Source organism: Mustela lutreola, chromosome 6 (genome assembly GCF_030435805.1).
Source record: "Mustela lutreola isolate mMusLut2 chromosome 6, mMusLut2.pri, whole genome shotgun sequence".
Classification (NCBI taxonomy): domain Eukaryota; kingdom Metazoa; phylum Chordata; class Mammalia; order Carnivora; family Mustelidae; genus Mustela; species Mustela lutreola.
Window position 1 is genome coordinate 99,167,255 of NC_081295.1, and position 25,152 is coordinate 99,192,406.

A 25,152-nucleotide genomic window follows, 5' to 3' on the forward strand; every position below is an offset into this window, starting at 1 on the left:
ACCACCTCCCTTCCCAGATAAAGAAACCAAGCACTTCCCTCTAAGGAAGTGGCTTGCCCAGTTTGGCTCGATAACTCAGTCACAGTATGTCAGAAAAGGAACTCAAAGGCAGTGCCCTTGATTCCCAGTGCAGGGCTCATTTCCTCAGCCAACTCGGCTCTCTGAAGAGATTTTCTGTGCAACCCATGCACAGCACTCCACCTCCCCTCTTCCCTACTCTGAAGCTCAAGTGGTGACACCTGACTCCTAGGAGAGGGGAGCGACCTGGCAGGGGAGGCAAACAGCTCCCAAAGAGCTCTCGCCAGAATGGTGTACGGAGGCAGCCAGTACACAGGTCTCTAGCACCTGCCTTATTCCACTAACCAAAGCCTTTGGGGAAACCTGACCTCAGGAAGTCTGGAATCATTAGGATCACTGGGCATTGAAAACTCGGAAAAAATGAGCAGGGCATAACCTATCTGGTTTCTGTGAGCCTTTCTCCTCATTACCTTCATCCTCTATTTTCCTAATGACCATACCTCACAGGGCTGTTGCGAGGACTGAGGTAACACTGCCCACACCAGGCGGATCCTGGTCCCTGGGAGGAGGCTGATGAACCCAGTACCATGAGCTAAAGGGTTATCCCTGTAAGAAGCACCTGAGTCAGAGCCACACTGATCAGAGAACGGGAACCATCAAGAAGTGGAAAGGTGAGGTGCCTGGGTGGCTCAGTGGGTTAAGCCGCTGCCTTCGGCTCAGGTCATGATCTCAGGGTCCTGGGATCGAGCCCCGCATCGGGCTCTCTGCTCAGCAGGGAGCCTGCTTCCCTCTCTCTCTCTGCCTGCCTCTCCATCTACTTGTGATCTCAAATAAATACATAAAATCTTTAAAAAAAAAAAAAAGAAGTGGAAAGGCAGGAAAAAGAACAAAACTCAGGAACTCAACAAGGGGGAAATTGTTTTAAATGGATTTGACCAAAGGATCATGTTTTTTTATAAACACATCAAAATGCAACATTCTATTTTTGTGAAACTTGGAATTTGCAGTAATAATGAAAGTATCATGGAGTATTTCCAAGCTGGCAAGCACTTACCACTTGCTCTCAATTATGTCTCACAAGTCTCCTTCCATCCAGGCAACAAGTACCCCCATTTCACAGATCAAATAACAAGCAGCTCAACACTTACCCTAAGTTACCTGATAAGTGGCAGAGAAGAGACCCCATTCCAGCAAGTCTTAGCAAACTGTCTTTTTTGACAACTATCTTTTCATACTGACACTTCGTTTATCCAGGAGAGTTAAGAAATAAGGTAGCATAAAAATTTCCAAGATAGGACATATTTCTCTAAGGTCCACAAACTATCTTAACTATTTCAGTGGCAAAATTAAATGTAAACAGACTTCTCTTTTTGAGTGAAGTATGTAGAGAATGAAGAGTTATTTTTTGTCCTGGTGGATCCGGACCATCACGGATCTCAGCGCTATGTGGCAGTGACACCCTCAGGGGAGAACGACCTGCAGAGAGGTCACCCCTACATAAGTGGCCGGTCAATGCCTGCAGCAGGAAGAAAAACATAAGGACACTCAGTAGGAACAAATCCTTTAAATGCCTACCAACTTCTTAAATGTTACTGTAAGTTGAGAAACTACACACACACACACACACACACACGTTTTTAAAATCCTGATGTAAAGACTCACTGAGTTCCTAACAGTCAATTTAACACAATGAGCATCTATTGTGGCTGTAGAATACATGGTCTTCTCCCTTCAATTCTTTTGGTTAGCTTGCAGAGCTGAAATGTTAACAAGGTAAACTTAGCTTTACTGCTAGATCGGCCCACTCTCCTATTCTGCCTCAGTTTCTCAAGGTATGAAGGATAGAGAGCAGGAGTCCTACTGACAAAATGTTGGACCATTCTGGAAATGATCATTTGAGACCCCCTTTTCTTCATCAGTACCCCACGGTGGTCCACATCCCTTTTTGATACTCTCATGGGCCCCTCAATTCCTATAGTTCTTATTGTGTAATGCCCTCATTTTATTTTAAAATTTCTCATTGACACATTAGACATAAATCCCCAACCACTAGGCCTCAAGAGCATGTAGTCCTATATTTGCACCCACTGCAAAGTAGACCATAATACAGGACTCATGGCCAGTGCTCAATTCAGGTCAGAGTCCACTCCTGATGCCACTGCCCTCTCCTGACTCTCCAGATTACTTCCAATAGGACTTGGATTTCACATCTTGGGGGGGGGGGGCAAAAAAAAATCAAGATGAAACAGAACTCCCCATCTTCTGCCCGCCCTGGTTTCAGGGTAAGGTGTTCCTATCATCAAAAAGGGAGAAGAAAGTACTTCACCAATCTTAGAGCAGAAAACCAACACAACCGCCTTTACAGAGCGGCTTCCAGTTCATGTGATGCAGGCCCCCATAAAGGACACTTTTCTTTTTAATTCAAGTAAATGTAAAAGTTCTTTGGAAGCTACTGAGAGCATTACAGCAGGAAAGATGAAACCCAAGTCCCTCTACACACTTCTGCACAAAAAGACCAAGAGCTGAACATCCAGGTGCAAGTAGTTTCACAAGGATCCTGAAAGGGGCCAGAACTCACAATATTGAGGCATCTGATATACCAGCTATTACTTCTCCATGAACGGGCTTTGATTCGAGCTCAAAAAAGGCAACCAAAGGGTCACCTCTCTTGGATTTTCATTCACTGGCCTTCTGCGGCCATTTAGCTATTCCAAATTAGTAAAGTTTGGCTTGCACAACTAACTGATAAATGCTGGTATCACTGAAGAAGAAAACTGCCGAGTGACCTAAGCCCCAAGGACAGAACAGCAGCCTGCTGCCACCGTGTGGTGACTTGGTGCAGCTCCTGTAGGGCAGAGCTCTCAAGGAAAACAAAATTAAACGTGTCTACAAAAACACATTATTAAGGCCATGTGTGTAATATAAAAATAGGTAAAGTTTATTCAAAGTCTCAGATAGTTAGCTCAGAAGTATGCATTCGTTTTAACTGGTATTACAGAAAAGAAAGCTTTCTTGGCCTTCATGACTTGCTTCAGAGCTTCACTCCACCAGCCCAGAACCACCCAAAGTCTGTTCCAGACCGATGTGCTCAGGAGAGAAAAAACAGCCAACAAACAAGGAAAGGATGAACAAAAACCAGCTGTGCTCCCCCCATATTCTCAGAAGTTATATGTTATTTACCATGAACAATGGTTTGGTTTGTTCTGGTGGGAAATAAGGAGAATGAATGAACGAATGAAGAAGATAAAAGAGTCTAGTCCTTGCGCACTTTCTTCTTTCTCCTTTACCCCACATACTCATTCCCAAAGGTCAGCTTTGTCACATGTCTCTCAACTTCGGTTCAATTAACACCGTTATTTAGGAAATGAAGACAAAGACTGATGCAAGCAGGGAGAGGAAATACAGAAGAAACACTTGGGCAGAGCACCCAACGTTCAGAGATGAGTTCTCCTCAGATGAGGAAGATGATGCCCTCGGAGACCATGACCTGGTTGTCGTCCTGCATCTTGCTCAGCGCAGCCTGGATCTCTGCTGAAGAGAAGGGCTCTTCTCTGTCCTGGTTGATGGATTCTGTGAGGCGATTCATGCCCACCGACTGTGCATGAGCTTCCCGGAACACATCCAAGAGGGCCACTTTGAATTCCTTCAACCTGCCCAAGTCAGGAAAAGATGGGTGAAGGAGAAGTAAACAAACCCAAAAACTCTCACGCAAGACCTATGTCAAGTGTTAATACAGTAGAGGCATCCCCCAACATTCTATTATAGAGCTTCCTACACACTGAGAAATAATACCATTTTAAAAATCAGAGGCGTATGAAGATGTGGGAAACTGGTGTTTCCATAGAAATGTAAACTTGGGGGGTGGCAACTAGGCAGCTTAGTTGGGTAAGCATCTTACTCTTGGTTTCTGCCCAGGTCATGATCTCAGGATCACGAGACTGAGCCCCTGTCAGGCTCTGGGAAGAATCTGCTTGAGATTCTCTCTCCTTCTCCCTCTGCTCCCTACCCCCAACCCTGAGCACATTTGCATGTGCACTCTCTCTAAAATAAAATCTTAAAAAATATATATAAATTGTAACAGCATCTTTGAAAGGCAATTCAGCATATATACTGAAATTTTTAAGTACATATCCTTTGATCCGATGAGTCCATTTCAAGAAATTAACCTTACAGCTATACATTTGCCTGAGTACACAGTGATAAATATTAAAAATGTTTTACTGTAAACACCAGTTTTATAGAACCTAAGTGTCCATCATTAGAAAATGCAAATAAGGGATGCCTGGGTGGCTCAGTGGGTTAAGCCTCTGCCTTCAGCTCAGGTCATGATCTCCGGGTCCTGGGATCAAGCCCCACGTTGGGCTCCCTGCTCAGCAGGGAGTCTGCTTCTCCTTTTCCTCTGCTCCTCCCCTCTGCTTGTATACTCTCTATTTCTCTCAAGTAAATAAAAATTTTTTTAAGATTCTATTTATTTATTTGACAGAGAGAGATCACAAGTAGGCAGAGAGGCAAGCAGAGAGAGAGAGAGAGAGAGAGGAGGAAGCAGGCTCCCCGCCGAGCAGAGGTCCGATCTCGATTCCAGAACCCTGAGATCATGACCTGAGCTGAAGGCAGAGGCTTAACCCACTGAGCCACCCAGGCGCCCTCAAATAAATAAAATTTTTAAAAATAAATAAATAAAATATATTTCAGTGGTTTCTCAGAAAGAGGGATTACAATTGATTTTAATATTTTTCTAAATACTTTTCAATGTTTTCCTATTTTCTTCAGTAAACATACTGCATTCTATGCTCAAAGTATTAAAAGAAAAAAGCAAACCTTAGTCATAGGTTTTCTGCGGTGTCCAGTAAACATAAAAATGTATACATAAGGGATGCCTGGATGGCTCAGTCAGTTAAGCATCCGACTCTTGGTTTCAGCTCATGTCATGATCTCAGGGAGGGGAGATCCGGCCCCAAGTCTGGCTCCCTGCTCAGAGTCAGGAGTCTGCATGAAGATTCCCTCCCTCTGCCCCTTTCCCCACCCATGTGCACAAGTATGCATGCACATGCATGCACACACAAACACACATACACACATTCTAAAATAAATAATCTTCTTTATAAAAGTTTTAAGTAAAACTATTCCTGAACCTCTAGAGGTAAAAACTTCTCATCCCAAAACAAAGAACAATTCAATGAAGAAAAATGTGTGTGTGTGTGTGTGTATACCCTACTGAGAAGAACCCAAATAGTAAGATAAAAATTTTGTCCTTGCTTCAATTCAAGACTATCTTCCTTCGTGACCTCCTGAGTACATTATATTTAAAATCCCCACAAGGAACCATTTATAAAGCAAATGGTAAAATGTAAACAACCAGGGATTCTGGGTAAAGGTATAAAAGAATTCTGTATACTACTTTTGCAACATTTTTTTTTGCAATTTTTTTTAGGTTTGAAATTAAAATCAGAATATAAGCTGTTCTAAAACTTACTGAGCCTACAAGTTTGAGCTCCACTGATAATCCGCGTGTTTTCATACCCTCTCCCCAGAAAGTCCTTGCCTCAGTAGCATGTGGCATTCAACTTTCTACTCACCTGGATTCACTCAATTCCACCTTCTGGGACTCCTTGGTCTCCTGGGAATCTGCAGTCTTTGGAGTGTGCACTTTAGAGGATAAATGGTTACAGATAATGGAAAGACAACATGGTGAAGCCATTTCCACAGACACCAGAAAAGTAATATTCTCCACTCCCCACACCTCACTGAGCCTACCGAGCACCCACTTCCTAGGGTTTTTATGGAACCAGCCAGGGTTAAGAAATTGAGTCAGGAAAGAGACCCTTAAATACATTATCTGAGATGCTTACGCCAGGCTTGGCAAAGAGCACAGTTCCTTGGGAAGGAAGCAACAACTGAGCAAAGCCCAGTTTCCAAAGTTTTGACTGGGTTTCCTGAGGTTCTCTTGGGACAAACCTTTTGGATACAGGGTCCTAAGCAGGGAACCAAATGGCAACCCACCAGAAAATGCAGTACATGGAGTGACTGAAGTCAGCAAAGGAACCACCTCTTTATCAATAGGAGACATTCACTCACCTTGAGGCATTTCCTCCTCTGTGTCACTAAAGTCATATGGGTCATAGGAGCCCCCATCCTTGGCGTCAGAGTGACGAGTCCTCCTCCTAAAATACCCATAGCAATTAAAAGAAACCCATCCTGTGCCTCTGACCAGAGAAAAATTACTAGAACGATCTACAATCAAAGCAAAATGCTAGGCCCAGGTCTAGCATAACAGTGGTTTCTCAGAAAGAGGGATTACAATTGATTGTATAAACTGCTACTTTTTCTTGCAAAAGACACTGAAAGTCTCTGAACTAGAACACAAACAGGCCATGCTACCCAATGCTCTTTTTTTCTACCAACCACCTTAGAAATTCAATCACAGGCATGAAAGGGGAAGAGTTACCATGAGAAAGGATTCCGAAAGATATACTCAAAAACCTATTTGAGTTAGTGTGCTCCTGCTACTTAGCATTTCTTTAGCAGGAAGGAGGTCAAAAGCATCCTACCAGGGGCACCTGGGTGGCACAGTGGGTTAGGTATCTGACTATTAGTTTCCGCTCAGGTCATGATCTCAGGGTTAGAGGATTGAGCCCAATGCCTGCTCATTGTGGAAGTCTACTAAATTTTCTCTCTCCTTCTCTCTCTGCCCCAGCCCTGCCATGCACGTGCACGGTCTTTCTTTCTCTAAAATAAATAAACAAATCTCTAAAAATGCATCATACAAAAGAACAAAGGGGCTAGTTAAGCTCTCTACTTTGCCTAGGTTGTCTTTGGCCTCCAACCCCATAGATCTAAGTACCCTTCCCAAGAAAAAGTTGATGTCAACCCCAGCAGTACTGATCCACTCCTCTCCCCTCTCCCTGCCCCCAATGCATGTCTTTGCTTTGCCTTACCTCTTACTCTTCTGCTCTTGGTCCTCCTGGCTTTTCTCCTCTTCATCCTCTGTCTCTGATTCATCTTCATTTCGCTTCTTTCGTTTCTTCTCCTTCTCTAGAACCTGAGACCAAGCCAAGCATGGGTGGGTGGGAAGGGTCACCAATGCCAGGAAACTGAATGAAGAACTCTTGAGTAAGAATCCATCTACACCACCAGCAGAAATAACTTCTGTGGGTCTAATGACTGAGCTTCTATCCCTGAGTCCCAGAACCAGGGACAGAGGAACAGGCTGCTACCTATCTTTAAAAATGCAGGGCGGGGCGGGGCGGGGGGGGGGGGGGAGAACGCCTGGGTGGCTCAGTCAGTTAAGTGTCCAACTCTTAGTGTCAACTCAGGTCATGATCTCAGGGTCACTGGATTGAGCCCCACATCAAGCTCCTCGTTCAGCAGAGAGTCTTGAGATTGAGATTCTTTCTCCCTGTCCTTCTGCCCCCCTGCCACACTCTAAAATAAATAAGTCTGTAAAAAAGAAAAAAATGCTGAGAGGTATGTTCAATTCCTTTGACCATAGTAGATACTAAATGAGTATTTAAGGAACAAAGAAATGAATGAAAAAAAAGTCCAGCCCACAACGGTTAAGTGGAAAACAATTCATTTCTTTATAGATCAAGTGACTAATTTAAATTTAAAACTCCCATCCTAGCAAAAAGAGTAACCCAGGAAAAGCCTATCAAACCCATAACTAAACCCCAGATGACTACAGTTCACTGAACTGGAGAGGGGGTGGGCAACAGGAAAAGACAGTGAAGGCTTCAAAAATACAGGGGCGCCTGAGTGTCTGCCTTCAGCTCAGGTCATGATCCCAGGGCCCTGGGATCAAGCCCTGCAACAGGCTCCCTGCTCAGCGGAGAGCCTTCTTCCCCCTCTCCCACTATGCCAGCTTGTATTCCCTCTCTTGATATTTCTCGATCTCTCTCTGCCAAATAAATAAATAAAATCTTGTATAAATAAATAAATAAAGAATGAATGAATGACAGAAATACAATGTCATGAGCAGAAACAAAAACAGAATGACAGGCCCAAGCTTGAAAATTCAACTTTTGATGTGAGATTTTGAGATGCCAATGGGAACCCTGAAGAGACTGGCAAGGAAAACGTTGTAGAAGGAAGAGGAAGATCACCAATGTGAATCCTTTGGAAACCTACTTTTTTAAGAGATGAAGTATGAGTAGGTAGAGAAGCAATCTGTTGATGGTGCAGCACGCCAATAAAACCAAAATCTCTGGGGCCTCTAGGGACTCTGGCATCAGTATTTTAAAGCTTCCCAGCTAGATGCTGCTTTCCACAGATGACCTAAAGGCAGGTCTAACTGTGGAGGGCTAGGCAGCCCAAGCACCAGTATTTACTCAGGGGGAGCTCTCGGGCCCAAGCACGGGAGCCCTCACCTTCTTGAAGTAAGCATACTGAACCAACTCCACAGCTTCCTCTGCATCCTGCAAGTCCACGGTCTTGCTCATGCGGGCCTTGGCATGGGCTGTGGCCAATCGAATCAGAGTTTCCAGTGTCCGGGCTGTAACTGGTGATGTCTGAGGAAGAGAACAAGGGACGATTACTTGTCAGAATTCCCATCACTCCCACTTTACAGAAAAGGATAAAGATACTACCAGACTGACTCTAGGAAGCATAAGCAAAGGATTCAGAGCTATATATTCTGTATAAACACTATATAAAATTCACAAAGATAAAAGCAGTCAATCAGTTCGCCTGGGTGGCTCAGTTGGTTAAGTGGCTGCCTTCGGCTCAGGTCATGATCCCAAGGTCCTGGGATCGAGCCCCCCACGTTGGGCTCCCTGCTCAGCGGGGAGCCTGCTTCTCCCTCTCCCTCTGCCTGCCACTCCCCCGCTTCTGTACACGCTCTCTTACAAATGAATAAGTAAAATCTTTTTAAAAAATAAAAAATAAATAAATAAAAGCAGCCAAGAAAACAGGAGTGTTGAGGGAGAAAGGGGTAGGTGAACAGGGAAGAAGAAAATGAGGCATCTTACAGCTGGAAAGAAAAAAGGCTAGAAAGACTACAATAGTGAAGGAGGAAAAACAATCCTGTACTGCCAGTCTGCAACGCTCTAGGAACTTTGCTTTTATATCAACTGCATCATTTAACACTCCTGATAACTTTTCCAAGTTTTACAGATGAGGAAAATGGGACTTAGGGCTTCAGGTAACTTGAACAAGGTTACACTAAGGGAGGGGTGCGAAAGAGGTCATGTGAGGACAAATTTTTCAAGTTGGGTAAATTCAAGTCCAGAGGAGAACAGGATTCTGGCATGTTCTCATCAAGTGGTTCTCATGGGGGAGGGGGGTGTATACTAAACCAGCGTGCTTCTATCTTTTTTAGTATATGCGCTGCCGAAGCAAGCACAACTTCTACCTTTTTTAAATGCTTTTGGCTGAATGGCATCTCTGACCTAATGAGTCAGAATGTCTATGTTTAGGACTGGACATGTATACTTTTTAAGTTTCAGATGATTATGATGTGCCCATCTAGTTAAGCATCCCTGACATTATCCAACCTTCTCAGTTTATGGATTAAAAAACTATGACCTGAGAAGTGAAGAGATTTGTGCAAGGCCCAAAAATTAGCCGGACCTGGGACCAGAACAGAGGGCTAGTTTTTTCTGCCACACTCCTACCTCTCCCATTGTATGATCCTTGATCTGGTCACTTCCACTTCGAAGTTTCGCAAATTATCATGGGATAGTATAAATAAAACCCTATTCCATATTCAAAAACAAATATATTCACCTTTTTTAAAAAATTTATTTATTTGACAGAAAGAGGAGATCCCAAGTAGGCAGAGAGGCAGGCAGAGAGAGAGGGGAAAGCAGGCTCCCCAATGAGCAGACAGCCCAATGCAGGGCTCGATCCCAAGACCCTGAGATCATGACCCGAGCTGAATGCAGAGGCTTAAACCACTGAGCCACTAGAGCCACTAGAGCCACACTACCCAAGTGCCCCAAATATATTCACTTTTAAGTAAAGTCACCAAATCTTTTAATGATTTAAAAGCTACCAGAGTGTGGAGGTTACACACTCCTTATAAGCTCCAATTCTTAGCCTGTGAAATCTTAGCCTGCATTAGCAGAACTACAGAATCCAAATTGAGAGATTTACCAGACCCACTAAGACCCGAGCTCAAACAGTGTTTTGTTCAATGAGAAGGCTTCTGACACACTGAAACATGTTCACACAGTGAGAGAAACAATTAAAAAAGAAAGGGGGCTTCTTAATCTGAAGAAGACAAGTCATACATAATCCCCACAAAACAAAATTAAGACCCATGGGTCTAAGTCATGGGGAAGCAAGTTTAAGCCCAATAAACACAAGAAGTTTCTAACATTTCAAAGTAGTGATGTGCCAGACATGCTGCTTCTAGAGGTGTCAAGAAAGTCTTAGCCGAAATTCCAGAAGACAGAGTGCCTATCTGGGTGTGAGGCTAGAACAAGTGACCTGGGATCAGGCCTAAATCCAAGAGTCTATATCTATAGCACATAATAACGGTCTTAGACTTGGGTCTTTCTGCTGTGAAATCCTGTGTGAACTCCATGCCCCACAGTTTAGATAAATTCACAGGCAGATTTCTAGAAATGGCTTTGGACAACCATTATGATTATCCAACTAATCATTTATCAAAGTCCAGCTCAAATAGCACACTCTCTTCCATCAAATTCATACCGGTTCTATAAAGTCTAAAGGAAAAACTAACAGCTTCTTCATCTACACTCCAATCATCTTTCCCATTCATTCCCTCCTAGGCACCACATTGTGGTTAGAAATTTATAAATATGCATATATGATTTTTCCATCTACCTTCCTACCTCCTAAGTTGCAGATCTTAACTCTCTGAGGATAGCTCTTCCTATTTTAACTGCATGTAAGAACCCAAAAGTGGCTCCTTTTGTTTGCTGAATGTATCATAACTTCTGGAGGCCAATATCATCTGAACTAATGAGATACAGGTATTTCTGGTTATTCTCACTTCATTTTCCTTTATAAAAGGAAATTATTAGAATTATAGAACAGGAAGTCCTTCAGACCAGAAAGAAAAAGATAAGGAATCCCTAAGTTAAAATGCTTTCAGAACTCCCAGGTAACAGGGACTCCCCAGTCTTGTACTTAAGAATTCCCAGGCCCATCTTGGCTGTGGGGACTCACCCGGGCAGTGTCCGAGCTCATGCTGTCTTGGCTGCGCAGGCGTGAATACTCTTCTGCAATGTAGGCACCTGACTCCTGAGTTAGGATAGGCTTGATGATTTTGGCCACGTGGATGTACTTCCTCATGAACGCTGCACTCACCATCTTCTCCCTGGATGCACACACAGGGAAATCTTCTCTGCCAAACCTTGGCACATGACTGGGGTGGGGGCTTGGCCTCTCCTCAGAGAAGTCAAGGTCAAGTGGCAGAGATGTATTCTAGAATCCATTATCATAAATCCCATTTATATAGAATGTGAATGAATGAGACCCTCTCATCTACGTTTATTGAATTCTGTAACTATTACTTAATGTATGTGAGGTAAGCAGTACAGGCAGAAGTTTAGGTATTATTTGCCCTATTTAATACGTAAAAACTGTGGCTTAGGGAAGACTTAAATTCAGTCTTCTGACTCTAAATTCTGTTCTGAAATGACAGGTTTGAATCTATATGCTTCCTACTGCACCACAGCCCTAAACAGAAGTAAAAGATCTCACATTTCACACTTTGAACACTTCCACCCTAGTCTCCTTTATCCAAATCTACCTGCACAGCACCCAGGGCTTGCAGTCTACCGTCCTGTCAACATTAGCTTGTCACAGCTACAGGACTTGTGCAGTACTTAAGGTACGAAGATCACATGATATACCCACCATCAGCTGAGCATGTTGTCAAAGTCTTCCATTTTAGGAAGGTTAGAACCTAAGCCTAATCACCATAAACACAAGGAAATTGGCCAGGAGAAGGGGTATATAGTGTGAGATCCAGAAAAGAAAACAGGCCCACATGGCTATGAATCCAAGCATGATCTTGCCTGGGGAGCACATAAAAACATGCTAATATGACAGAAATCTCAGGTTCCTTCAAGAAGTATGAAGAATGCTCACTTTTTCTTCTTGGTCCCATGCAGAAGATTGTCATGCTTCTCATAAATCTGGGTGTCCTGCTGGTCTTCCTGGTTAAAACTGGGATCATCTGTGGCCAGGATATCCACAGCACTACCCAAAGGCATAGCTGGAAAACCCAAGTTGGGAGAAAGCAGAGTAAGAAATTGGTTCTTCTGAAGAGAGGAAAAACTTAACAAAGCCAAGACACACAGACATGTGGAGCCCACAAATAAGAAAAGTGGAATGACATGGCTCACAGAAGATGCTCAAAGGTGTTCCTAGACCCAGAAATGAACAAAAGACACACCTTAGGATGACTCTCACTGAGCAAGAAGGGAGTGGTCACAAAGACAAGGGCACCTTCAACATCAACCCAAAAACAAACACCCATCATGACCTGGGCCAGGTCTGAGATAACCGTGTCTGTTTAGGTTCCCCTCCATTAGTCACTCTGACTCTTCCCATGGTCTCACCATCGCCATCCTGTTCCCCGGGTGCCCTGTAACGGTGCATCCTAAGGACATGGTCCGAGATCTCCCGATCCTGCTCAGGGTCCATCTGATCCAGCATGATGAAGAGTAAGTCAAATCGGGATAGCAGTGAGTCCTGTAGCCCAATGTTCTCCATGGGGGTCTTATACTGATCATACTGTGCAACAGAAGGAAAAAGCAAAGTGGAGGTGACATCAAAGGGAAGAAAGGACAAGAGACTACTTAAAGCTACTGAAATACTTAATTCAGTTCCTCTACGTGCAACCCTTCTTTCAATGAAGCTCAGGAGACCTGAGCAAACTCAGAACCACACCTCCTAGCTGAGGTGCCTCTAATGGGCTTATCATAGGTCTCAAGACCAGTCCCCTCGTTCCCAAGCCCTATTCTGCTCCTGCCATTCCAAGGGTAGGACCAACCCTGAAAGATGATTCCTTTTCCCCTACCAGTTATAAAGTTGACAAGCTGTCTAAACCAAAAGCACTTGGAAACTCCGGAGTCCCTTACTTAGAAGGTAATGAGTAAAACCACAAAAAAAAAAAAAAAAAAAAGGTCAATAATCTATAAATCATAACATCTTGATCTTCCCTGGGACTCAAAAACCTGTATACTTTTTTATCTTTCAGTTCAGGGCCTACGAGACTACCCACCTGCAAACACTTCACAGTTAGACGGTCTAATACGCCTTGAGGGTAACCTTAATAATGATTCTGAACATGTTCCCATTTCAGGACCTGCTATTTTCTCCCTGCATTTCCCAATATAATTCTTTAGGATGACATAAATACTGTTACCATTAATTTAAAAACCAAGGTTCTCAGCCCATGCTATGCATTATCACCAACCTATGAAGCCTTTCTAAACCAGAGTTACCAAGAGCCCCAACCCAAAGATTTGAATTCAGAAACCGACTGGGGACCAGGTACCTGCATGTTTAAAAAACTCCACCCAAACAGGTAACCCCACACATTATGGAATCATAACTGCCAGAGCACAGAATAGGCTCTGCATTCAAATTTTGATTGCCATTTTCTAGCTTGTGACTCTTAAATAAGTTACTTAACTTTTTATGCCTCCATTTTCTCACCTGTAAAATAAGGATAATAACTACCTACCTACAAGGTTACTGTGAGGATAAAAGCAGCTGATAAATACAAACTATTTGTAAGTCTTAGTTAATAGCATTATTATGGTACAATCTTTAAAGAGGGCAATTTGGCAATCTCTACCAAAATAAAAATGCATTTAACTCTTCAGTGATTCTGTTACTAGGTATTTATCATATGGACATGCGTAACAGAATACACATAAAGGAATATTCACTGCAACTTCATTTCACAATAGCAAGGGAAAACACCAAATGCCCACCAAATGGAAACTAAACAAATTACTATAAATCAATGGAATGTAAGACAGCTGCCCCCAAAAAATAAAGAAAAAATAGAGGCAAAATTCGGCAAACCCCAAGCTGGATAAATATAATCATCATAGTATCAAATATCAGGCAGGGGTACCTTGTAAATAAATAAGTATCATCATCATCATCGTAAAAAACAAAGATAAACAGACTAATTTGGTTACAAGGAGCCAGTATAGTTGTTGTATACACTTAAGTTTCTGTTTCCCAGACACTCAAAGAGTTTAGTGATTATCTCTTGGAGAAGGGCTAGGAGAGAAAAGGGAAGGTTTTCAATGTCCATACTGCACTCTCTGTTCTGTTTATACATCCTACCATCTGCATGTGGTACTTTCGTTGTAATGGCAAGAATACTGGTTACTGGGTTGTGGGACTGAAGGTTACTTTTGTTTTCTTCTTTATATTTTCCAAGTTATTTAAATGAATAACTTGCCAGGGGATTCTGATGTGGCTGAAAACATGAGGAAGCACCGCTCTAAGTTAAGGACAAGAACAAAACGGTGGACAAGCTTAACTTTAGTCTGGCCTTTTATTTCTCTGGGACTCCAAGAATCAACTTCATGGCCCAGCTATTCAGCAAAACCAACCAAGGGTGAGGACAATGGTAAAGTGCCTGACTGCACTTACCCTGCCATAGACGGGGTTGGCAGCTGCCAAAACACTGCAGCGGGCATTCAGCCGAGCATGGATGCCAGCCTTGGCGATGGTGACTCGACCCTGCTCCATCACTTCATGGATGGCCGTGCGGTCCATGTCGGACATCTTGTCAAATTCATCGATGCAAACCACACCTCGGTCAGCAAGGACCATGGCCCCTGCTTCCAGGCGGCGCTCCCCTAGGAAATGAGCAGGTCAAGATAGGTGTTACCATCCAGGTTGTAGAGGACAAGGGGAGAGATTTCAGCCTCCTTCTTAAGCACTCAATGTCTCTCATGAGAAAATAGTGAGGAACAGTCAGTTCCTAGAGACTTAGAGAAAAACCCTGGTGGGTCAATCTTTTTAGTTCCAATCTGAACTATCCCTAAGCAGCCAGCCTCCAACAAACTTCTTTCACAGATTGTCTCTTTATCTTCATCCTCAAGTAATTCCCCAACTAGATCTCTGCTCTCTTTTCACTAGTCTTCAAATCCCTTCCTCTAATTTATAAAAGAGCACTATCTTCATTTTTATTTCTTCTTTCCCTTCCAATATGCAAAGCCTTCTTCAAAAGCTGTGTTTTAGGAGACATTCTTATCCAGACCGGCCACCCAAAGACTTAATTAATTCACCCCCTATTGCCAGAGGACACCCTGGCCTCTATAGTCTGGTTCAAACTAACCTTTCAGGGTAACAAGATAAGCTTGTATGTTCCCAATACAAGCTTCCCAAGAGCAAACTACAAGAAATTACACTTGATCTCACCACGGGACGTTTGCCAAAGACCCTTATACCCTTACCCGTTTCCTGGTCTGTGGTGACAGCAGCCGTCAGACCCACTCCAGAAGAGCCCCGTCCAGTGGTGGGGATAGCCCGTGGAGCAGTGCACAGCACATAGCGTAGAAGCTGAGACTTGGCAACCGATGGGTCCCCTATAATTCAGTGGGACAGTGGTGACTTGCTAGGAAACTCCTCCACTCCCAAGTTCTATGCAAGTTCTATTTTTCTAGCACAGCTCTTGGCATAACAGAAATTTACATTAATGGGTTATAAATAATATTCCCTTACCATTCACGGAAGAATATATTTTAGACATAAATCAGGAAACACAAAAATGACAGTAAGAAAACAGTAAGAAAAGATTCATTTTAGCCTTCTGCCCTTTGATGGAACTGAAATATACCAGGTAGAGAATACACATTCTTTTAGATTATAGATTCCCACAAGCACACTCCACAGGGAAGACCGAGAGTCTGATGCAAATCCCCAATGCCATACCGATCAGGAGAATATTGATGTCCCCACGGATGTGACTGCCATTTTCAAGGTCTCGTTCCACCCCTCCCAAGAGCAAGCAGAGAATCGCCTTCTTAACATAGTCATGCCCATGGATGCTAGGGGCCAACGACCTGGCCAGCTGGTCAAAGATATCCTACAGGAGGAATAACCAAAGGGAAAAGCCTGTTGAGATTCAATATGGTTTTGCTAAGCTCTGCTTCATAGTTCAGCCTATAAAAATGCTTGAAGAACTCCACATTTGTAACTGTAAAAGCATTTCTTAAGACAAATCACACTGATGAGACTACTGTCAGAACAGATAAAGGGAAAGCCTGTATTCCAAAATCTGCTTAGAGAGTTATCTTTAATAAAAAAGTATTTCCAGTTCAAAACACTTTAGGTTTAATAAGAATGTGTATTGTGGTTCCAGTAACCTTTTGTTTTGGTTTGGTACGGGTATGTTTCTTCAGTAACCTTGATCACACAGGCACATACAGGTGACCCTTGAACATGCAGAAGTGAGGGGTGCCAACACCCCATACAGTCAAAAATCCATGCATAACTTTTGACCCCCTAAAGACTTTACTAATACCCTACCAATGACCTCGTCTTACCAATAACAAAAATATCTGTTTTAAAAACGTAACACATTTGTGTATGATATGTACTATATGATGCATTCTTACAATAAGCTAAAGAAAGGAAAATATCATTAAGAAAATCGTAAGAAAAACACATTTATAGTACTGTATTGGATTTATCAGAAAAAACCCACAAGCAAGCAAACCCACAGTTCAAACACATGTTGTTCCAGGGTCAACCACCCTTTCTTCAATTCTACCTGTGGACATTCTGTCTTCAAAAAGCAAAACAAAGTAGAGAACTGAAACAAAAATAACCTATTTAAAACTTAAGTAACAGGGCGCCTGGGTGGCTCAGTGGGTTAAGCTCCTGCCTTCAGCTCAGGTCATGATCTCTCAGGGTCCTGGGATCGAGTCCCATATCAGGCTCTCTGCTCAGCGGGGAGCCTGCTTCCCTCCCTCTCTCTCTCTCTCTCTCTCTGCCTGCCTCTCTGTCTGCTTGTGATCTCTCTGTCAAATAAATAAATAAAATCTTTAAAAAAAAAACTTAAGGAACAATGCATCACTACTGTCGTCCACATGGACTTACTGGTACCCTGATATTCTCTTATTATATTAGGTTCACTTAGCAGCCTAGCAGGTAACAAAACAGAAATACTGACAGCAAAAACATCCTTTTACTTGCTGACTGGGTCAAAACTAAAAGCTAACACAACATCCTTTAGAGAAAAAACCTTGACCCTCCTCCTGATCCTCTACAAAGAAGAAAGGTGTCCCATGCCAAACACAACCCTAACAAATCCATCCCCACCCTCAAATCCCTATAAGATGCTCAGACCTTGGAACGAGTTTTACTGAACTTCTTGATCTTGGCTATATCCTCAGCAGAGAATGAAGGCTGAACGTCCTTGCTCATTTGCTTCACATTACAGGCAATCAGGATAGTCCTGAGACGAAGAAGGAGGAATAAGAAGAAGAAGAAGAAGCCTGCGATTTTTAATTCCTAACATCAGAGACAACAGCAAATCAGAAAATAATAAAGTAAAAAAGACAGGTTGTTCTGAATTCAACAGCTGATTCTTTTAATCTGTGACACAAATATGCTGATGATTCTTCACCTCAGGAATTTATCCTCGGCTGTCCCACAGATCCTCCTTCGGACAGAAATGTGGATCAGAAGGAGGTGGGAATACGTGAGAAATTCACGTAAGCCATGAGGATATAACCATGTTACCAACAACTCCCACTTTCAGCATAAAATAGTATTACCAGTTTTATCGGATGGAAAAGAGCTATCCCATCTTCCACATAGCTAGACTGCTCCACCTGTCTGATGTATGCCCCACAATATGGCAAACTAGAGCATGAATACTACCAGAAATGCAAGCTGCCAGCAGCGTGCCAAATGCCTCAGAGCTGCACCATTACCTGAAGGTCCCTGAGGTGTAGCCTCCCTTCTTTCCAGGAAGACAACGATAGGTCCCCACCACCTGGACTCGGTCACCAGGCTTCACTTTATCTACCAAGTCATCGTCCAGAATGACGTCCACTGAGCGGGGAAGTTGGCCAGCTGGGGCCTTCTCCGGCATCTCCTGGATCGTGATGGTCTGGTGGTCCTTGTAGACAGAAAGGCCATATTCGGTCTCGAGGGGATTATTTTCCTCGTCCTGAAAAAGACATACAGAAAAGCATTGTTATCTTGTCCTGGTCTTAGTAATGCCACACTCATTTTTTTTTGGTAGGAAACAAATATAATTTGGAAATGACCTCATGAGATTTTTTGTATCTAGGAACAAAAAAAAGCCAAATGTGTACTCCAGTTTTCTCCATTCCCATCTGATCTAGTAAAAAATCATCTAATGGAAGGGACAACTATAGTCTGAAGGAGCCGCGGTTACATTAAAATCTAAATTAAGATTCTTATTTCTCCTGTACTATGACACAGTATTTCCACTCCTAGGTAATACCCGACAGAAACACTGACCCAAAGCCACATAGTACAATGTTCACAGCAGCATTATTCCCAATAGGCAAAAATTAGAAAATATCCTAATGCCATCAACAGAATTGTTAAATAAATGTAGTATATTCACCCAATGGAATGCGTGAATAAAAATGTATAAAATACACCTATACACAACATGAATGAATCTCAAATACACATGATGAACAAAGGAAGCCCAACACAGGAATATTTAGATAAAACATAAAAAGAGGCAAAACTACTCTGTGTTGCTGATGACATCAGGATAGGGTTAACCTTGGGGAGTGTGGGCCCTCAAACACTTCTGAGTGCTAGGAACGCTGTTTCCTGGTTTGGATGATGATTTTCCAGGTATTTTCAGCTTGTAAAATTTCAGTGACCTGCATACTTTAATATAAACTTTCCTGTATGTATATTAAACTTGAGTAAAGACATTTTAAACTTTTACTCCCTTGCCATTTCAATTTTCTAAAAACGCAACAGCAGCCATTTATTGAGTGCTTACTATGTACAAGGCATTATGCTATTATCTCATGAGATGATCTCATGTAATCATCCTAACACCTCGGTAAAGCAGGTATTTTTCACATGTAACAAATAAGGAAACCGAGACTGGAGAGGTTAAGTAAGTTCCCCAAGTCACACAGGAAACTGCAGAGCCAGGACTTCAGGCAAGTATAACTCCCAAGCCATATTCTTCGGTACCACACTAGATGACCTCCAGGAGTCCAACGTATTTCAGATCTTAAGCAAAGAAGCATGGCCCCCGTAATCAGCAGAAGAGTACTCCCTGAGTAGTTACTGAAGATAGTCTAGAAGGAAGTATCTTACTGAAGAAGAGAGCAGGGTGACAGAAAATGCAACTGGCCTGAAAGTAGAAGGACATGGGTACTAGTCCTTAGAGTCATCACTAACTGGTACCATGTGCAAGTCACTTAATCTTTCTGAATCTCAGCATTTCACCTGAAGACAGACTCAATGATTCTAAAGTATGCTTCAGTTATAATTCTAAGGTACTCATTCTTATTTTACATTAAGATTCCTGCACTAATTGAGTTGAAAATAAGAACTGGTTATACTCATATCTGTATCCTCCACAGTGCTTAACAATTCTTTGGGTACAGTGGCTCTCAATTAAATTTGATGGCAGGGACAGGTATTCTTCAATAGAATGAATTCAGACATCAAGTAACCAACACTAATCATCTTCTATCTCATTAAGAAAGCCTCAAATTGTCTTCAGTTCAGATCAGTCAGAACATTAAGTACAAAGTCATTTCCAATGCCATTCCTCTCCCAACCCAAAGTTAACTATTTGCAAAGATATCATGGTTAACACCATAGTGTAAGTATTGTCCCATATTACTTTAAATAGATTATAAAGTTATATATAACTTTGCTCAAAGATCTACGTAGCTTAATGACTTTTTTCAATCCTTCTACAATTTGTCAAATTTTCTAGAGTATTTATTCTTTTTTTTTTTTTTAATTAGAATTGAAGACTTTCATATTAAACTCTGGCTAGCAATCAATCTTTCTTTGAGATTAATCCTTACTTTTCATCTGATGTACTTTAGAAGACTTCAGATATCACTCAATTATTTGCATGAAAACAGACATACTTGATTCCCACCTCCCAAGAAGCCCAATTAATTCATTCCCCTCACCTTGGTGGGATAGACAGAGCTGGAAGGGAAGGCCACCAGGGTAGTGAGATCAGAGTAACGTCGTTCTATAGTCTTCTTGGTAGCAGGGCAGTAGTGGACACTGCGGACAACTTTGGGACGAACTAGAGAGCCTAGCAATGGAAAACATGCATAAGTCATTCAACTAGCATTGACAAGGGTAGAATCTGACGCAGGCAAGTCTATCATGACTCTAAATACTGTTTTCTTCTGACTAGTTTAAGCTACTTCAATAATACTAGCCATTTATTCATTTTTATATTTAGAACATCAACATACCTACATAAAACTTCAAGTACAACTCTTCCTAACCCAGAAATGATAGGAGTTCACAGTTAAAATGAGGAGATTACAAGAGCCAAGACACTCCCACACTCAGTAGAATTCATCATTCTGGACCCCTTCATCAATGTACATACCACAGCTCCTCCCAGCTTCACCCTGTAAGTTCAGGGCTATGCTACCCAGTTCTACTCGGCCTCTCCTGCTTCCCCGGGCCTTCTTAAGACTATCCCACTTCCATTCCCTTAGCCCTGATTTGAAGCCACTCACACTTGGTGACAATGCCCTCCACGCAGACTACACAGCTGAGGAAGCAGGAGGTAAGAGTCCGGGGAGAGACATGCTTGGAGCCAAAGCTGCCCTCCAATCCTATGTAGAACTCCTCATACTGCTTGGCATAGGTAGCATCAATGGAGGCCACAAAATCCTTTAAAGCCCGCTGGAAGGCAACCAGCTCCTCAAAGGCATTGCTCAGGAGGCTGCATATGGGCAAGAGAGAGGATAATTAAGCAGAGAGAGAAAAACTAAAAAAAAAAAAAAAAAAAAAAAATCTGACCTTCAAAAATAAAAGTGATGTAAAAATTTAGCTTCTACTTTCTCCTACCACCCTGGATGACTCAGTAAAATATATCAGAACTGAGTGCTAACTTTAATTCAACTTCTCAAAGGTACAGAAATGATATTCAGTTAAACATGGAAAGAGGAGCTCCGGAGAGGAAAATGCCCACCACCTACTTTGGAAGGAAGAAAAAAAAACACAGAAGCAAGTGAGACAATGAGGGTCCAAAAAAAACATTCCATCCTCCCCCCCCCCCCAAAAAAGACCATTTCATCCAGGCCTTCTCGTGGGAAGCCTGTTCCAATCCGGGGAAGAGAAAGGGGGCCACTGTCACTCAGAGCCAGGATAGCATCTTGGAAGAAACCCCTTACCACTTACCGGTTGGCCCTCTTCTCATTCTTCCTGCGCAGGTCATTCACATTGACAATCAACCGGTATTGGTTGTCACTGATCAGCTCCCGAACTTTGCTCTGATAAATTCCCTGGTCTTCCTGCAAAATAACCACCACATATCACAAGAGGCACAAATTCAAAAATAAGACAATATTTAAACAGAGGCAGTTCTCACAGAAAGATCAATCCATCAATCTCTGCAGCAGAAGGGACCTCCCATTTCTCCACATTTTCACTCACTAGCCTGAGATTCCAAATACACCCTAAGAGGCAGTTGCAAGATGTATAATAATCTCAACGTCCATGTTATGATTTCTATTATTATCTGCAGCTTTTCTGTATGCAGTCATTTCTCAACTTCTAAAGGAGAATTAAAACAAGGTCATAATAAGTCAAAAAGGACAAATAAAAGCTTATCAAGGGGCGCCTGGGTGGCTCAGAGGGTTAAGCCTCTGCCTTCGGCTCAGGTCATGATCTCAGGGGTCCTGGGATGGAGCCCCACACTGGGCTCTCTGTCAGCAGGAAACCTGCTTCCCCCTCTCTCTCTGCCTGCCTCTCTGCCTACGAATGATCTCTGTCTGTCAAATTTAAAAAAAAAAAAAAAAAATCTTAAGAAAAAATTTTTTTAAAAATTTTTAAAGGCTTATCAAAATGTAAATTAGCAGATTAAAATGACTTTTCACTGGACGCCTGGGTGGCGCAGTTGGTTAAGCAGCTGCCTTCCGCTCAGGTCATGATCCCAGCATCCTGGGCATCCTGGGATCGAGTCCCTTGCTCAGCAGGGAGCCTGCTTCTCCCTCTGCCTCTGCCTGCCATTCTGCCTGCCTATGCTCGCTCGCTCTCCTTCTCTCTCTCTGATAAATAAATAAAATCTTTTAAAAAAAAATTACAGAGGGAATTAAAATATTCTATTCCCCCGATTAGCTGTATAATAGGGAAAAGAGTTCTCTAGCCAGACCTAAAAGAATAGGAAGCCTCCGTATTTGTTTACAGACCCAGCATTATCCACCCTTTTAAGATGCTTTACAATATTCTATGGCTTCCGATCCTGGACAGCATACAAAGCCCCCTTTGCCAGCATAGCAAACACTTTTCTGCATCTCCTTTGGCAGTGAAATCCAATGCAGCCAAGTAAGGTAGTCTTTTCCGCGGGTACCTGCAGGTCTTTAAGTTAGCGGATCCCTACCGTTCTGATGAAGTTCTAGAACCTAGGTGAGGTTCAGTGGGGTGAGGTCCAAAGCCGATGACCAAGAAAGAATTCTTGAGGCATTTTTGGTGCAAAATGGTGGTTTATTAAAGCACGGGGACAGGACCCGTGGGCGGAAAGAGCTGCTGCCCCGGGATTGTGAAGGGTGGCAGGTTCAGTACCAAGGGGGATGGGGGAAGTAAGCAAAGGGAGGTTTTCAATAGAACTTTCATACGCTAAAGAGGACCTACAAGATGCCGAAGCCTTGCCACCGTCAAGGTCATTTTCCCTTCTAACAAGGTATTAACATTAAGATAGGTGGGAGATTCCCAAAGAAAGTCACACAGGTCCCACTCAGGAGGGGGGTCGGAGAAGGTTGCTCGGTGTCAGCTTTTGCTTTGTCCCCAGCCAGCCTTCTGTCCCGCATCAGTCCGACAGCATTCCTCCCCCCACACTCCCTTCAAACTGAGAGACCTGGGAGTGATTTCCGAAAGGTCAAAGAGAGCTTTGCCATTTTATGCGCACTTGAAAGAAACCCGCGGCCTTCCGCGAGACCCCGCCCCATGAGCACGCAGAAGTTTCAGGATCGCTCTCTCAAGGCTGCACCTACAGGACACCAGCAGCGGATTCCACGCCAGAAACGCTACGCAACCCTGGACGGAAGACTCCTGAGGGCGCCGGCCCCGCCGCAAGAGTCGGGAGGCCCGACGGACCTCCCGGGAGTCCCCCGCCCCACCCCGGCCCGGCGTGGAGCAGCATCCGCCGTGGCCTCCCTCGGCCCGTCAGCGTCCCCAGGACCTTCAAGCGCCAGAGTCTCGCGCCCCCGCGCCTCCCTCACCTCGTCATCCAAGAAATCCAGGTAATCTCTCTGCGCCTCTCGCAGCTCTACGTCGTCCAGTACCACTGTCCCGGCCATGCTCGCCGCCAGGGAGCCGCTTCCCCCAGAACCGCGCCGGCGGTCTTCCGATGACCCCGCCCCGGCGCGAAAACTTCCGAACTTTTCCCGCCACCAAAGGCTACGTCAGGAAGAGGAGGGGTTTTCCGGGACGATATTCACATTCTGATTGGCTGATTCCTCTTACGCGAGAAGACCGAAGATCCAATCGAGAACTTGTTCCACTTCGGCTTTCCCGAGACGCACCTCTAAGTGGCGGGAAATATGACACCCGGAGCCCTCGGTTTCTCCCCTCACTGACAGAAAAGCTGACCAATGGGGCCGAGAGGAGGCTCGTGGGGTCTGATCATTGGACAGGCGGGCAAGAGAAGGAGGACGCGCTGCATTCTGGGAGTCGTAGTCTTCCCCCTTTTACCGGATGTTTTGTAGGTTGTTTTTGTTTTTGTTTTTGTTTTCAAGCTGCCGTTCCTTGACCTACCCTAAAAAAGACTGTCTGGCGGTTGTAATAAAAGTAGCCTAAACGTCAGAGAATGGGAGTTTTTACGCAAGGACATAAAAACATAATAGCAACCTGTTTTTTAAATGTACTAAAATCAGGCGTGCTGGGTATGTTTCTCAAGCAAACTGCCCTCAAGTGGCATTCCGAGAAAAAAGTGAATTTTGAGATCTGTGGGATGGAAATAGAATAATAGCATCTTTGGAAAAGTTTCTTTAGTCAAGCGACGCATATGCTCTCTGAATACCACAGCCTGAAGTAACACGTAAAAATAGGCGGCGGAGGAGGGCGAAGTCAAAGAAACATTTTCAGTATTGTGTCCTGCCCCCTTGAGATGGCCTCGTGTTTTATTCTACAAAATTCAGCACATAATCACTACACCATCTTACTTGCAAATGGGTAAGTCTTTCTCGTTTTAAAGGGAGATCACAAGATCTTTTAAATTAACTTAGTTTATTGAAAGATAATTAAACAGAAGAAGAAACAAAAAAGTGTTTCAGGCCACTCTATTAGTCATAATTAAGATGTAGCAAATCTGAAATTACAAATAACTAAAAGACCAATTGCTTGTTTGCAACCTTTGCAAAAAGGTGGGTTTTTTCGCTTGTTTTTAGTCTTTTCTGGTTTTTTTTTTTTTTAGTTTTATTCTTGAGGTATAATTTATATACAGTAAAATGCACAAATCCTAAGTGTACAGCTCAATGAATTTTTATTATGTGTATACCCATGTAACCACCCAGTGCAATCAAGAACAGTCCTATTGCCTCAGCATGTGTTTTTAATTTTACTGAACAGGACTAGACAGACACCTGCGAATTCTGTATCTGTAAGTTCAGCCAATTAATTTGTAATTAGTTTATGTTCGAAGATCCCCAGGACTCACTGTGCCCTAATAAGTATTCTAAGTATAACCTGCCTAAACAAAATATATATGCCATGTATTTGTATGTAAGTATTTTTAGTTATTATACAGTTTATAGTTTCTACATACTTGGCATCATCCTTGTGGGTAGATACATTGATCCTTACTCAAGGAAAAAAGGTGGTCATCCAACTGCTTGCTTTGGTTTATATTAACAGGAATTTTTTTTTATAAAAACAGAAAATTCTAGATGAGGATCCTGCTTGCAATTATACAGTAAGAGATAATTACTTATTAATGTAAGAGTACCTTTATCCCTTGACCATAACTATCAT

The 25,152-nt window shown here is 43.0% G+C and overlaps 1 protein-coding gene across 1 annotated transcript; it reads right to left on the reverse strand.

Annotated features, from left to right (window-relative positions):
- Nucleotides 1–2,933: 2,933 nt before the first annotated feature.
- MCM3 (minichromosome maintenance complex component 3) lies at nt 2,934–23,598 on the reverse strand. Its single transcript, XM_059178240.1, has 17 exons — nt 23,403–23,598; nt 21,364–21,476; nt 20,697–20,905; nt 20,127–20,257; nt 17,904–18,142; nt 17,314–17,422; nt 15,895–16,048; nt 15,417–15,548; nt 14,608–14,816; nt 12,549–12,723; nt 12,076–12,202; nt 11,149–11,299; nt 8,382–8,522; nt 6,954–7,057; nt 6,094–6,179; nt 5,595–5,664; nt 2,934–3,668 (listed from the first exon to the last, which is right to left on the reverse strand). Exons 1-17 carry the CDS (start codon nt 23,478–23,480, stop codon nt 3,470–3,472), a joined length of 2,427 nt encoding a protein of 808 aa, XP_059034223.1. The 5' UTR covers nt 23,481–23,598; the 3' UTR covers nt 2,934–3,469.
- Between the last annotated feature and the right edge of the window lie 1,554 nt (nt 23,599–25,152).

Excerpts from the sequence above, each read along its gene's own strand:
- MCM3 (XM_059178240.1), bottom strand. The coding sequence starts at position 23,480 with ATGGCCGGGACAGTGGTACTGGACGACGTAGAGCTGCGAGAGGCGCAG. Across the intron at positions 12,724-14,607 it reads CCAACCCCGTCTATGGCAGG|TATGATCAGTATAAGACCCC; the intron begins GTAAGTGCAGTC and ends TCTGTTGCACAG. Across the intron at positions 6,180-6,953 it reads CAAGAGCAGAAGAGTAAGAG|GAGGAGGACTCGTCACTCTG; the intron begins GTAAGGCAAAGC and ends TGGGTATTTTAG.